The sequence below is a fragment of the Hypomesus nipponensis genome, chromosome 11 (assembly GCF_054491055.1).
Source record: "Hypomesus nipponensis isolate SF chromosome 11, ASM5449105v1, whole genome shotgun sequence".
NCBI classification, from domain to species: domain Eukaryota; kingdom Metazoa; phylum Chordata; class Actinopteri; order Osmeriformes; family Osmeridae; genus Hypomesus; species Hypomesus nipponensis.
The window spans coordinates 5570916-5586748 of NC_140371.1; the positions used below are offsets into that span (position 1 = coordinate 5570916).

A 15833-nucleotide genomic window follows, 5' to 3' on the forward strand; every position below is an offset into this window, starting at 1 on the left:
TATGTATGTGTGTGTGTGAAAGCATGAGTTAGTGTGTGTGCGTACCGTGATGAGCCTGTCCCCTGCCCTCAGTCGTCCATCTGCCTTGGCTGGGCTGTCCAGTATCTCCTGGATGTAGTAACAGCCGTCTATCCTGCTGCGCGTGATGGTGAAACCAAAACTACCACTACGGGATTTGGTCAGGACCACGGACAGCTCAAACTCCTTCAGCATGCCCTATCAGGGAGAACACAAACACATATTCACTTATTTATTCACTCCTACCCATCTACTCAAAGTACAGTATCAAACAGTCAACCATCCCTCACCCTTCTGGGGTCCTCTTCCTCATCATCATCGTCGTCGTCGTCGTTTAACACCCTCTCCTCCTCGTCCCTCCAGTGTGTGTGGCTGTGGGAGGGGCGTGCTGCCTGGCTGTCTGGCAGGGTGGGGACAGGGGGTCGGAGGCAGGGGGGGGCAGAGGCCGGAGCCTGTCTGGGGGTGGGTGGAGACTGAGGGGGAGGCTGTGGGGTGGGAGGCAGGGGGGGAGGCATCAGAGGACGGGTGTGCTTGGAGGAGAAGTTAGGGTGGGATGGAGGTATGGTCTGGGGAAGGCTGTGGTTTTGTCCATTGAAAGAGGGCTGATATGGGGGTGCTGTGGGACAGGGGGCTGTGCTGTTGGGGCTGGGACTTGGAGTGTTGATAGTGGGGCTGGGGGTGTGTGAGTGTTGGTCTGGCGTGTGTGAGTGTGCTGTAGGTGTGTGTGAGTGTTGGTCTGGTGTGTGTGTGCTGGGTGTGTGTGATTCTTGGTCTGGTGTGTGTGAGTGTGTACTAACTGAGTGAGAGTGTTGGTCTGGTGTGTGTGTGCTGGGTGTGTGTGAGTGTTGGTCTGGTGTGTGTGTGCTGGGTATGTGTGAGTGTTGGTCTGGTGTGTGTGAGTGTTGGTCTGGTGTGTGTGTGCTGGGTGTGTGTGAGTGTTGGTCTGGTGTGTGTGTGCTGGGTGTGTGTGAGTGTTGGTCTGGTGTGTGTGAGTGTGTGCTGGGTGTGTGTGAGTGTTGGTCTGGTGTGTGTGTGCTGGGTGTGTGTAAGTGTTGGTCTGGTGTGTGTGAGTGTGTGCTGGGTGTGTGTGAGTGTTGGTCTGGTGTGTGTGTGCTGGGTGTGTGTGAGTGTTGGTCTGGTGTGTGTGAGTGTGTGCTGGGTGTGTGTGAGTGTTGGTCTGGTGTGTGTGAGTGTTGAGTGGCCTGCTGGGTGGTTGTGTAGTTCGGGAGGCTTGAGGTTTGTCTGGGTTGGCTGGGCACATGAGAGCTGGTACTGGGTGTGTGTTCAGGCAGAGCAGGAGTGCATGTGGGGAGGCTGGAGGTTGTATCTAGGGAGGTGGAGCTGATGGTAAGGTACTCCTCATCCGCCAGGATGGTCAGACCGTTACCCATCAGGCAGTAGGTGTGTCTGCCGTCGGTTTGTTCTCTGATGCCACTGCGCGCACACACACACACAAAATGGTCAATGGTCACTTTTGTCTGGTACTGTATATATAAAAAAAGCTTGTCTAGACAAGAACTCTCCTGGTTCATTTGAGTGTGTGTGTGTGAGAGAGAAACTACCTGGCATAGGTGGGGTTAGCACTAGCTTTGAGGTAGCTGCTCCTTCTGAGACGCATAACGGATGTCCTGGAAACGTCCTCATCCTCATCTTCATTGTTACCCTGGGTGCTGAAGCGCCGAGGGTAGGTGGCAGACTGGGGAGACTCGTGGGAGTCAGGGGAGGGGGGTGACGGGGCAGGAGGGTGGGAGGAAAGGGGGGAGGGAAGTGTCTCACTGTCTTGGCTCTCCTGACTCTGCTGGGTCTTAGGAAGACCAGGAGGATCAAGGGGCACCTTGGCAGGGGTGTCCAGGCTAGAGGCCTCTTCCTGGGCTTGGCATGGCTGCTGGTCTGCCTGGGGCTCCTCTGGCCTCCTGAGGAGCTGGCTGTAGTCCTCAGTCAACCTGATGTCCAGAGACCTGGACCTGACTTCACGGGTGGGAGATCGAGATGGACTCTATGGGGAGAGAGAGAGAGGACAGGGAGGCAGAAGAGAGAGATCAAGGCCTTAGACAGTGTGCAGAGTGTAAGTAAATGTGGGTGTGGTAGAGTCTGCATGAGCATATGTTTTGTAGGGATCGGCGTGGTTAATCGAATATCCGGATATCCTAAAGTAAGTTAGTATTCGAATACTTTTTTCAAATACTTATGAGCGTAGTTTAATTTAAAAAAAACATTTTATTGAAAAACCGTCGCGTCGTGTTGTGAATTCTAATAGTTGTGACGTTAGAAAATTATGAAAACCATCAAAAAAGGTAGGCTACGCCTGTGTTCTGCTGCGAGTCTCCTTTCATTTCATTTGGCGATACAAGAAGCATAGTGTCCTGGCTAAGCAGTACCTCGCAGCAACCTCAGGTCCTGCAGTCTTTTCTACGCCGGCCTGCAGTCTTTTCTACGCCGGCCTGCTCGTACTCCCCTGAGCATGTTTACATGCTAATTCTCCTGAATAAAAATGCGTATGGCTAATGCAGTTGTGGCTTATTTATTTTCTTACCAGTAGCCATGTAGAGCTAGCGTAATCGGCTGTTTATGTTTGTATTGTGTGGTGGCGCACCGTATCCTATAGGATTCCAGTTCCAAGTTAATATCCAAGTTAATATGCAATAGTTCTCCATGTGTGTCTTTCGTTTTTATCGAGGATAGCCTACCCAATGTGTTTAATTTAGTCCAATGTAGCCTACTTTTTATTTCACATAATAATAGGCTAATCGCTTCTCCGCCAAATTAAGAGCCTACGTCTGAAGACGCAGCGTTTTTTCAAGTTCATTGTCAATAAATTGATTTAATAAATTGATCTTTCATTTGTTTTCTTTATTCAACCCTTATTTAATCTAATAGCTTAACAGTCCCAATTATTGCCAGTATGTGTGGTGGTTTATGTGTTTACTGTATGCTTTGCGTCACGTCAGGCTAATTACATAACGGAACCACATTAACAAAATAGATTATCCGGATATTCGAAAATAATTTCGGATACTATTCGAATAGTGAAATCAGTTAAAATCTCCATTCCTAATGTTTTGTGTGTGTGCTCACCAGTGTGTTGTTGCTTATTTGTGTATGTGTGTGTTTAAGTTTGTGTGAGTGTCTATGTGTGTGTGCGTGCATGCTCACCAGTGTATGTGTGTGTGTGGGTAACACTTAATAATAAGTCAATGCTATTTGGCATTTACAAAGCTAATAGTTAGTTCAGCCTTTAAAAGAAACATTAACAATACATTCTTAAACATAAATAAGACATTATGAAATAATTAATAAGTTATTATTAAATACTTAATCATTAATAAACAAAGAAATACAAACTAAATAAATAATAATGATTCAATCGATAAGGTGCATTGCCATCCTCTATAGACAGTTTGTTAACATAGCTGCAAACCAGTAGCTAGCAAAATAAGCTGTTAAATGGTACATGAGCTCTTATAGAAAGCATTACAAAATAGTTTGTAAACTATTTACATAACCTTTATAAAGCATGAGTAAATATCTAACAACATATTTACATACCGGTAGGTCTTTAATTAATGTATTCCAAGTTGAATACATGATACACACTCATACTTAGCAGAAGTGTTGTTGAACTTGTATTATTAATCACAAGTTGCATCATTAGTGTTTATAAAATAGTTGTTAACACATATGCTAAGTATGATTGTGTATCACGTATTTAACTTGGAATATGTGAATTAAAGACATAAGTAAATATGTTGTTACTTGTTAGTTATGTACTCATGCTTTCTAAACGTTATGCAAATAGTTTCCTTACTATTTGCTAATGCTTTCTATAAGCATTAGCAATACGTATATATTATATCATTCATGTACCATTAACATCTTTTTTTACTACTGGTTTGCAACTATGTTAACATGCTGTCTATAAAGTATGGCAATGCAGTTATCAATGCAATTATCAAACATGGAATCATGATTCAAACAGTACCATCTGCTAACTGAAAATATGCCCCCAAAAATATAAATACGTTTTAAATCTATTTTGGTAGAAATGGCTAATTCAAAAGTATTCAAAATAATTTGCAACGAGCATGCTAGCTGCTGTTGCTAACCAAACTTCACTGAGGGGATTGTTTGAAAACGCCGGAAATTAGAATGTTTCTTTTGACATAAAAGGTTGTGGCACTGAAGCCAGCGACGCACCACAAAAGCTTTAAAGTTTAAATAAATGTGTTAATGTGACATTACTTACTGTACATGCAAGTCTTGATTTGCTTAATGTACATGTATGATGCTAGTACACCACGGCACGATACGATACTCGCTGTGCAACAGCACATCTATGCACGTTGTATCCGTGCGTCGTTGCTAACTTGTGCTGACATTGTAACGTTGGCACTGAGTACCCTATGTTGACACAAGGCACTTCCTGGCAGAAAAACTTAAGTTCAGCCTAAACCGTGCAACAGAACGTAAATAAAAATACAAGCAACTCAATCTCTACCAAGACGAAACTTTTAACACCGACGTTGTCTATGTAGTCCAAATACTGACAGATCCTTAGGGGGGCAAAAAGAATAATAAGATATATGTGAGAGAACAAAGGTTGTGCTCTCACCGAAGGCTTGAGCACACCCAATAAACACATGTTAAGTGTTTATTAATGATAAACAGTGTTTAATAATAACTTAGTAATGTATTGTTAATGTTAATGTTTAACAAAAAAAATATATATAACTATTAGCTTGTATGCTTACCAGTGTATATGTGTGTGTGTGTATGTGTGCATTCTCACCAGTGTGCATGTGTGTGTCCACTCACCAGGGTGTTGTTGTCTACATCTGTCAGGGTTCCTGGGCTGGGTCTGCAGATGAGCAGGAAAACCTCAGACTGAGCTCCCCGCAGCATCGACAACACCCTCTGGAGAGCATAAGGGTCAAAGGTCAGCACAACCAGGGCTTAATTTGAGCCGGAACATGTTTCGGCATCTCCGACGTTGGATCTGGAACCTTTTTTATTGGATCCGGCACCTCCTGTGTCACTAAGAAAAATGATTCGCCGAAATGAAAATAAATAATTACTGTGAAGTGTTCAATGTGGTTATCTGTCTTGTTAGACTTTATTCCCCATTGAAGTTCGACAAAAATCTTGTGTTTGCATTTTCAATGCATTCTGAGGTGAATTTTCTGACTAAGACGGGGGGAGGCACTTCAAGTGACACTTGCGCTTGTTCTGGTTGATCAGGCTAGCTGTTAGACTCGTTTCGTTTGGATAATTGTTGCTTTTTTTCTTTTTTTTTCTTACACATGCAGTGTATGTTCTGAAATTAAAATAAACATTTGCCTGTTTACTGTAAACATTGGGGGTCGTGGCCTTGGCCAACACAACATTTTACCTGTGCTTCTCTACTTTACAACTGGTTCTGGAACCAATCGTCACTCCTCATGCCTAAACCTCACATCCAATCAGGGGTAGAGTGGGGAGAGGTTTTATACATTGATCTAGCCTCTTAATTTTGCTCTCAAAGTGCATGAGTTGATGCTTTTTACTTTAAAATTTGAGAAATGTTATTCCGGGGGAGCATGCCCCCTGACCTCCCTACAGGGTCGGGGATTGGCCGCATTGTTCTACATCGTTGGACACGCAGCCTGACCTGTTTGCATGCCTGTATGTCGGCAGTGCAATTTTGGGGGGGTTCCGTTACCTCCAACCCCCGCTTTGAGTCGCCGGATCCACCCCCCGTCTGCGCTACAGGACCTCCCACTTTACAAATTAAGCACTGAGTACAAGGCATCATGGGAGTGTGTATACCACTCAATCTGGATGATTCTGTAGTTATAGTTGTAGTTTAGCCATTTTAATAATAATAGATATACCACAGTTCTGCAATGACAATCACTTCCTCACGTGTGTGTTGTGTATGTGTATGTAATCCCATCAGCTCTTGGGCTGTAGAGCCGGACGACACACACACAGCTAATTCCTGCTAGATTAGATTATGGTTTTAGTGAAGTGGTGACGTGAACACAGAGCGATCCAGAGCAGTGTTACACGGTAGTCATTCTGATTAGGTCACATTATGTGACGTGTAGGAGAGTAACAGCATATTGTGGTACAATATATTGCAATGCAAAAATGTCACAATATGTATCGTAGAGTTATGGCAATGTTTTTGCAGTATGATGTCTGTTTTATCCTATTTGTTGAGCAACCATCACGCAACCTACTCTACACCTGCGTCACACATACATTCACAGAAATCGCTTAAACTTACATGACCTGACTTAACTAATAACTGAATGAACTAAGTTGTATGTAAAATGAGGAAAGTTTTTGAAAATGTTTAATGTTCTGGAAATAAATGTTATTTGAAATTCTGTTTAATTTGTATATTTAGTAAAAAATATTGTGATATGTATTGAATCGAGTGTATCATTACACCCCTAGTGATGTGATATATGTATCCTAGTTTACCATAAAGGGAATTCTGCTACAGTCTGGACCTGTGAAGACTGATGGTGTTGAACCTTTCTGAAAACCAGCCCATAAACTATCCATATCCTACCTGCTGGGAGAACCTGTGACTGGCAGGTTCCTGAGATAGAGGCCATGACAGCTATCCCGTATCTTCATATTATCACGACAACATTTTCTAACCATTATCTTTACATGATCATGACTACATTGTCATAACATTATCTTCACATTGTAAAGAATGCATTATCACACCATTATCTCTACATTATAATGGTGCATTATCATACCATTATTCTTACGTAATAATGAATTCATTTTCATACAATTATATTTACATCATAATGGTCGTATTGTCGTACCATTATCTTCACATTATGATGACTGCATTTTTATACCATTATCTTAACATTCTACTGGCTGCATTATCATTCTGTCACTCCCTGGTAGTCCTGGCCGGATCCTACCTGGTATGACAGGTCCTTGACCGGTTCCCCGTTAATGGCCAGGATGACGTCTCCCTGCTGGATCTGCCCGCTCTCCTTGGCGGGCTGGCCCTCGAACAGCCATTTGACCCGGACCACGGAACCACGGTCAGGACCGGAGGTCAGCTCAGAGATGATGAAGCTAAAGCCGAGCCCAGACAGATTCTTTTTCAGAACCACCTCATGAGTGTTCTCTGTTGGAGAGGAGAGAGCGAGGAGAGAGGAAGGAGGGAAGAGGAGGTGAAATGAGAGGAGAAGAGAGGAGAGGAGTGGAAAGGAGAGGAAAGGAGGCAAAGAGATGAGGGGAAAGGAGAGGAGAGAGGGAAGAGAGGAGATGATATGACATAGGGACATGATGACATGAGATGAAATCCTAAGACCCCTAAAACATTGTAAAATATATAGAATCAAATGCATATTATAAGTTATTTAAATGTCTAAAATAAAAAGAGATGAGGCTGAAAGAGACTGGAGGGGACTGGGGGAGAGGCATCAGGGCTGCACGTTTCTGACAGCCACCACAATGTAGCTGTCAGAGGAATCAGGGCCACCTCTGGGCAGTGTGCGCCTCTGCCTAGAAATGTTATGTGTGTGTGAAAGTGGAGTGTGAGTGTGAGAGAGAGAGAGAGAGAGAGAGACAGAGACAGAGACAGAGAGAGAGAGAGAGAGAGAGAGAGAGAGAGAGAGAGAGAGAGAGAGAGAGAAAGAGAGAAAGAGAGAGAGAAAGAGAGAAAGAGAGAGAGAGAGAGAGAGAGAGAGAGAGAGAGAGAGAGAGAGAGAAAGAAAGTGTCTGCTGGCATCTGGTGTCAATGTGCATGAGTGTGTATTCTTCCTTTACCATCAGTCATAAAGCTGTAGTCCTTGGCCCTGCCATTCAAGGACGTTTCCATAGAAACCTCTGTCCTGAAGGGTTGTGGTACGCTTTTGGCTGAGTGGAGGCGGGGTGAATCAGCTCCAGGCTCGGACACCATATTGGGCTCCCTCTCCAACAGCAGACTCACCACCTGCAGCATAGACACACACACAGACACAGACACACACACATGCACAAACAGCTCTATGTGATTTCTGGACTCAGTGTCCCAGTGAATGCACTCTAAGGTCAGCCAGCACTTAGCCAGGATAATCCACTTAGCCTGATTCAAAATAAAAACGAGCGTAAACAGCTGAGTTTCCCGAGCAGGGCTGTCACCACATGGCTTTTTGTGTGTGTGTGTGTGTTACTGTGTGTGTGTGTGTGTGTGTTACTGTGTGTGTGTGTGTGTTACTGTGTGTGTGAGTGTGCATTCCTGTCTGTACTAGGGCAGTGATTACAAGAGCATAGAGGAAATAATGAATTACCAGAAGTGTGTGTGTGTGTGTGTGTGTGTTTATGTATTTGTGTGTGTGTCATACCTCCCCAGTTCTCTTCAGGCACTCCACAGCTTGTTTATGTGTCACACCCCTCAGGTTGAATCCATCAACCTCCAGCAGTCTGTCACCTGTCACACACATCATCATCATCATCATCATCATCATCATCATCATCATCATCATCATCATCACACTATCATCCTCTTCCTCGTCATCATCCTCAAAGTTTAACAATCACCTCAACATAGAGGACACGTGTTTGTTGTGTATTTTGTAGCGTACATTAGGGTGAGGGTAGTGTGTGGTTATAGTGTAGGGCAGGGGTTCTCAAACGTTTCAGCCCACGACCCCTAAAATAATGGTGCCAGTGACTCACGACCCTCGCATCCACGGAGGTGGTTTATGAATAGGCTATGTGGGAGTAAAAATAGGCCCTTGACTTTGATCCAGACCTGCTCACCAGAACCGGCCCCCGTACACGCCACCACAGCTAACCTGCTAATGCATGCACATTCTGTGTTGTATGTGATGCTCGTTCGAGAGTTCGATAGTTAACACATTTTTTGTCCTGTATTTTAGCACAAAATATTTTTTGAACTTTGTGTAAAATAAACATAGCCGTTTTTCATAACCTTGTCTAGTGAAAGTGATGTATTTTTGTCTCTTAATTTTTCAGCTCCACCCTTACATGTCTTAGCCTGGTTTTCCATCATTATTCTTCTCCCGGTGCTCCCGATGGCCAGTCCGCTACTGCGGAGCTGTGCCACTGTGGTGGATTTTCAAGTCATATTTTAAATTCTCGTGCTGTCAGGGGGTGCTGCAGCACAGGGGCGGTCTTTCCTACAGGCGGTATAGGCGGTTGCCTAGGGCGCCACTCAGAGGGGGGCGCCAAAACATTTTTTTTTTGCTGTGCAGTTTTTTTTGGCGCCCCTTTCTATATCTCCAACCAGTATTGTAACATTCAAAAAATAAATCCAACATTAGGGTAAAATGAGCCAGGTATATATGTACCCCTTAAAAAAGGAAGGGGTATGTACTGGTGTTATCAGAACATGGTATCATAGTGAGGCGTTAGGTTAGTGTGTGTGTTCAAGAACTTTGAAGAACAAAATAATGAAGAGGCAAAAGCTATCCGGGGCAAAATTTAAGAATAAAAGAAAGGAAGAATACGAGAAATGTGCAAAGGCGAAAGGTAAATCCTTAAATTCTGGTCTTATGATGAATTCCAGATAAGAAAACGTTCATGAATGCGTGAATTGCCCTGGGCACTTTGGTGGAGTTAAGAAGAAAAGATGTACCTTATCATTGAACGTGTTCCTACTCCATGTTACATAACCTAGTTCTTTAAGGATTTTACAGAGGCGGGTAGCCTATATCAAAAATGATATGTCCATTTATTCTACGTTATACAAAAAAAACACGATAAAAATAGGGGCGCACATATAAAGCCAGTGCAACAACACTACAAATATCTTACTCGTTGCATAGCACACCCAATAATTGCCGTGTTTGTCTTCCGTAATGTCCTTAATGCCTAATGTGTTCTATGCAACGACTAAGATATTTGTAGTGTTGTTGCATTAGGCATTAAGGAAGACAAACACAGCAATTTGTGAGGAAGTGAGGAATGGTAAAAATCCAAGTGTTGTATTGTCAACTTTAGCGAATGGATTGTATGTAATCTTGCTAGATAGTTAGCTAACGCTATCTAGCCAGTGACTTCTGACATTCCTTGTTATTGCCATTCAGTCGAAACATCAGTTCAAGTTCAGCTGTACTGCATTAAATTTTGGTGAATTCCGTTTTGTCTAATTTTGTTCAGGTAGATTGATTGCTTAAAATGAGTGAATATGTGCCACAAGTGACCCAGTCCTTCTTAGCTTGTTGTTTGCCAGGCATTAACAGAACAGAAGACTAACAAAATATTATTTGCAGGCGATGAGGGAGTGAATGTGACCGTGCATCGTGTGTGCACCGTTGAACAGCTTTGGCATGGCCAAAGCGTAGTTCAGCACAGACTTGACATTTTCTCAGGGATTTTATTCTTTATTTAATGTTTACTCATCGTTGTGATCGTTGTTGTGTTTATTTGAAAGCGTTTTGGGGGGGGGGGGGGGTGGTTACCAATGGTGTAGGGTAGTGTGTGGCTATAGTGTAGGGTAGTGTGTAGTTATGGTGTAGGGTCGTGTGTGGTTATTGTGTAGGTTAGTGTGTGGTTAGGATGGAGGATAGTGTGTGGTTATGGTACATTTACATTCATACATTTAGTCATTTAGCAGATGCTCTTATCCAAAGCGACTTACAGTAAGTGCAGGGACATTCTCCCCCGAGGCAAGTAAGGTGAAGTGCCTTGCCCAAGGACACAACGTCATTTGGCACGAAACAACAACCGTCTGATTACTAGCCCGACTCCCTAACCGCTCAGCACCGCATAGTGTTGGGTAGTGTGTGGTTATGGTGTAGGGTAGTGTGTGGTTATGGTGTAGGGTAGTGTGTGGTTATGGTGTAGGGTAGTGTGTGGTTATGGTGTAGGGTAGTGTGTGGTTATGGTGTAGGGTAGTGTGTGGTTACCTATCTGAATGCGTCCGTCTTGCTCTGCAGCGCCCCCTGGGACCAGGCTCTTGATGTAGATGCTCCCGTATCTCACATTGGTATTCACTCCCCCCTGAGACACACAACAGCATCACAGACCCGGCCACTGCTGTGGAGAAGTAAGGTCAGCATGGGGAAAGTGTAATGAGCAAACTCCACACTCACAGCTACGCTGATGCCCAGGCTGCCCTTGGTCTTTCTCAGCTCCACACTCAGCTGCTCTGCAAATCTCAGGCTGCAGATAGAGGAGGACCTGGAGAGAACCTCCTGGAGGACAGGAGAAGTGGAGGGAGAGGAGAGACGGACAGAAAGAGGGAGAGAGAGAGAGAGATAGAGAGAGAGAGAGAGAGAGAGAGAGAGAGAGAGAGAGAGAGAGAGAGAGAGAGACAGAGAGAGAGACAGAGACAGAGACAGAGAGAGAGAGAGAGAGAGAGAGAGAGAGAGAGAGAGAGAGAGAGAGAAAGAGAGAGAGAGAGAGAGAGAGAGAGGGAGATTAAAGACATGACAAAAGGGAGACAGGCAGATGAGGGAGGAGATGCGAGAACCAAGACAAATTTATGAAGATAGAGATGGGAGACAAAGATGGGAGTAGAAAGAGGAAGAAGTGGAGGAGAAAAATACAAAAAGAAAGAACTAACCGATTACGTCACACCCCTCAGTAACCCTTTAATCTATTAATGTAATCAATGTATTAATTAGTCTCGACATGGGTCTGTAAGTCAGACAACAACTCCAGGAGCCCCCACCTTGACTTAACTCATGTTGACATGGGTAATCACCATAAACCAAATACCTGCCTTTTCTGTACATCCTAAAACAACCCTTTACACACTAACACTACCCTTTACCCCCCCCCCCCAACACACACACACACACATCAACACTACCTGTAACCCCCCGCACACACAGAAATACACACACCCACACACCAACACTACCCTCAACAACCCCGAACACACCCCAACACTACCCTCAAGAGACCTCATCCCACATACAAACCAACACTACCGTTACCCCCCCCCCACACACACACACCACAAAACTACCCTCAACACACACCCCTCACATTAACCCCCCAACACTACCCTCAACAACAACAACCCCCCTCCCGCGCCCCCCACACCAACACTACACTTCAACACGGCCCATCAAACACCAACACCCCTCTCTCATGTTCCTGTCAGCAACAATGTTTTCATGGGGCATAGATCGTCCAGAATAACAGTCACACCTTATATAGCCCTGGGGGGTAGAACAACAACAACAACAACAACAAAACCATCTACAGGGCTCGGCCTACCTGTGCGTCCAGGATGCGCACCACAGGGATGTGCAGCCTCTTGCCATGCTTGGGCGTGGCCATGTTGGACAGAACCAAGGCCTCCTCCAGCTCTTCCATGGCCGGTCTGAACTCGCTCCCGCTCAGGGTGGTCTGGGAGCCAAAGCCTCTCTCCAGCATGCGTCCCAGACCGCTGGGGGCCAGGGACGTCTTGCTGTCCCTCAGGGAGTCTGGCAGGCAGAACAGACAGAACCAGTAGCACAATTGGATCCAATCAAATTTGTGGAACACTTCAATCAGTGCCACCAAGGTCTTCACAGTTGCCCACAGAGGTACACTGGCGTCGATCTCTCCTCCCACCTCCACCCTTAGGCAGAGACGGGAAGTGGAAAGTGTGGCCTCCCCAATACAACCAGATCCTAGGGTTCCGTACAACCAGGTGTGTTAGAGCTAGGGTGCCGTGTACTGGTATATGCATGTGTGCAGAGGTTACTACAGAGAGAGACAGGTAAATATATGTTTTTTAGAGAAAGGTAGGTCAAAGTATGTACAGGTGTGTAGAAAGTGGGGTGTTGCATACATTTGGGCTGCGATACGATGAGCTCTACTTCCTCTGGGCTGCTTTGCAAGATGGCCGCCGCGTCCGTGAAGGTCACGCCCTCGAGACTGATCTTGTTCAGTGATATCAGACGGCCCCCTGTGGATTAACCAATCAATGTGCAGCACTGGCCATGAGTCATCATCAGGACCATAGAGGCTGAAAGTTCTTACATGTTAGCTGGTGACTGTGTGTGTGTGTGTGTGTGCATGTGACTGCTTGGGTGTGTGTGAGTATACTGTATGTGCGTGATAGTATGTGTATGTATAGAGTGAGAGAGAGAGAGAGAGAGAGAGAGAGAGAGAGAGAGAGAGAGAGAGAGAGAGAGAGACAGAGACAGAGACAGAGAGAGAGAGAGAGAGAGAGAGAGAGAGAGAGAGAGACAGAGAGAGAGAGAGAGAGAGAGAGAGAGACAGACAGAGAGACAGAGAGAGAGAGAGACAGAGAGAGAGACAGAGAGAGACTGTTCCATACCTGGTCTGATTCTTCCGTCTCGATCAGCAGGCCCGTCAGGCACAATGGAGGCAATGAATATCCCCAGGTCCAGTTTACCACTGTTGTCCTCTCCTACTATCACAAAGCCTGGGGGAGGACGAAGGCCAACAGGGGGGATACAACCTCAGTTCACAAATATAAACACCTGAATTTCCTAAAGGATCTATAAAGTGAATGGAACTAACTTTACACATAGACACCCAAATATTTACTGTATCACTACACTCTGAATAACTGGGTCCGTATTTGGTCTTTTCAAATGGGAAGCTGGCACAATCTGCAACATTTTCATCCCTGTCTCTTTGATGTAAAGCCACTTCTGTTTAAACAACCTTAACTCCAACCCCCTCCCGCATACTTACCAAACCCAAGCTTAAGGTCCTTCTTTAAAGTCACACAGATGATCTCTCTCTCTGGAGAGCCCCTGGTTGGAGTGTCAACTGCAGACAAACAATACACTGGATTTAAACCCTGTTTCACCGTTACAATGAGCAGCATTAAAGGTCAATTAAAGCATTACACAGACAACTTTTAGTATCTATATGGAATACTATTAGTGGTGGGCATAGATTATTAGTTTTAATCTATATTAATCCCACTGTCATTTTGGCGTTAATCTAGATTAATCTAGATTAAAATGGCTCATTTGAATTCCGCCAAAGGCATTCAGAATATGTGTGCTACCCAAATAATGACTCAAATCAAGTCTTTGAGAACGGGTTTCTCAAGCCAGGTGGCGCATTTAGACCAGGGGCTCATCTCCTGTTTCCAAAATGCATCACAAACTGCTTGAGAAAGCTGTTCTATGATAATTGGTGATAAATTATGTTCAATAAGATGTACTTGTGTTTATTAACTGTTTATTAGATTAGTTAGCTTGGCTAATAGAGCTGTGCTGACGGGCTTGCCTGGGGTTGCACTCAAACATCGTAGTTTGGCGCAGACTCTTCCCCTGCGCTATATCAGTGCTTGGCCGGCATCTTCCGCATTAGCTAAGGGATGCTTTGCGTTTAGGTGGTATTTGAGACTGGAAGAACTCCTACAGTAAACTAATTCTGCATAGCACAAGGTGCAAACAACCTTAGTCTTCTCGAGGTTTCCATTGGGAAGCTTCTTAAAAATAAATTTTCCCTGAAGCAAACTAGGCGGCTTTATAGCTGCGTCCATGTTAGCACATCACGTTTGATGTGATAATTTCATACAAAAGGCAAACACACAGGTTTGAAGACTCGTTCTCGCCCCCTACAGTGCAATTCAGCTAGGAATACATCCGCGCTAACATATCAAGGTGAAAGTCATCATAGCTTGCGTAGTATAGACCCAGCTCCCAACCCAACTTTGAGAATAGATTACCGGCGATATTTTTTTTATTGCCCGATAAGAGTCTCACGTTAACGTCGATAATGGCCCACCACTAAATACTATACATTATTTTTATATACTGTAGTTTGTAAATGGTATATACAGTACCAGTCAAAAGTTTTGACACATTTTCCCATGTGTCCAAACTTTTGACTGGTACTGTACACAAACACAAATAAACGTACACACACACACATGCACACAAACAGATACACACTTATATGCTATTATATGCTATCTATATGCTATCTATATGCTATCTATATGGTATCTCTATAAAATAGGGTCCACAGTAGAGTCCATCTGTGTTAACCTCGTATTTGTGAGGTGATGGAGACGACCTCGGGGTCTTGCTTGTAGAGTGAGCCGTGGGATGTGATCCTGGGGAGGGGCTCTGTGGAGCTGCAACACAACAACGCCACAGACACAGCACAGACACAGCAACAGTGTACAGCGTGTTTTCACAGTACAGTCAGAACTCCTATTCGAGGTTTCCTGATAAACTACTGATAAACATTCAACTAAGAATCCGCTAATATCTCCATTTACCCTTCTCTATTTTTCTCTCATTCTGTCTTTCCTCTTTGTATGTCTTTGTTTCTCCTCTCTCGCAGTCCCCATACAGCCAGCAGCAGGTATCCTACCTCCAAGTCTTCTGGTCTCTCATCTCTCCCAGCACGCGTGGCTCCGGGCCCCGGTTCATCTCCCTCAGCTCTCGCTGCTGCCGCAGACGGGCCTCCATCTTGGCGCTCAGATCATCACATGACTTGCTGAGCAAATCGGGCGGGCCGGCACCGAGGCCCAACAGGTTGATCCCGCCCTCGGAGCAGGACAGGCGCTTCATGTGGGAGTTTCGCGAGCGACAGATGGACAAGTACTTCTCGATGTTCTCATCTGCAGAAACACCAGGGGACACAGGCAACAGCAGGGGGAAGTTACGACTTCTGGATGATGGACTAGTTGGACTCGTTAAACTCTCTAGGAACCTCGTTGAGGTGTAACGCATTGTTGATGTTGAGGATGGTGGGTACATACATGTGGGTATTTAGATGGTAGATATCTCACAATGGACCCTTTAAATAAGGTTTCACTACACAGGGTAGTTGGGTCACGAGCAGGGTTCCAAGTAGTTTGCCCACCGAACGACAGGCCACAGCCAGGAGACCTGGCCTTTTTATGGCCCGTA

General features: G+C 44.8%; 1 protein-coding gene across 4 annotated transcripts in view; it reads right to left on the reverse strand.

The window, feature by feature from the left end:
* ptpn20 (protein tyrosine phosphatase non-receptor type 20) overlaps positions 1 to 15833 on the reverse strand; it is a 54335-nt gene that overhangs the window by 13427 nt on the left and 25075 nt on the right. For all 4 annotated transcript variants that reach the window (XM_084709566.1, XM_084709567.1, XM_084709565.1 and 1 more), the window contains 15 exons: positions 15292 to 15541; positions 14961 to 15049; positions 13648 to 13725; positions 13265 to 13372; positions 12773 to 12889; positions 12214 to 12422; positions 11079 to 11180; positions 10893 to 10986; positions 8364 to 8449; positions 7807 to 7972; positions 6951 to 7162; positions 4831 to 4929; positions 1581 to 2014; positions 309 to 1452; positions 46 to 216 (listed from right to left, as the gene is read on the reverse strand). In XM_084709566.1, coding sequence (XP_084565692.1) covers positions 46 to 216; positions 309 to 1452; positions 1581 to 2014; positions 4831 to 4929; positions 6951 to 7162; positions 7807 to 7972; positions 8364 to 8449; positions 10893 to 10986; positions 11079 to 11180; positions 12214 to 12422; positions 12773 to 12889; positions 13265 to 13372; positions 13648 to 13725; positions 14961 to 15049; positions 15292 to 15541 — 3359 coding nt within the window. The remainder of the gene's footprint in view (positions 1 to 45; positions 217 to 308; positions 1453 to 1580; positions 2015 to 4830; positions 4930 to 6950; positions 7163 to 7806; positions 7973 to 8363; positions 8450 to 10892; positions 10987 to 11078; positions 11181 to 12213; positions 12423 to 12772; positions 12890 to 13264; positions 13373 to 13647; positions 13726 to 14960; positions 15050 to 15291; positions 15542 to 15833) is intronic.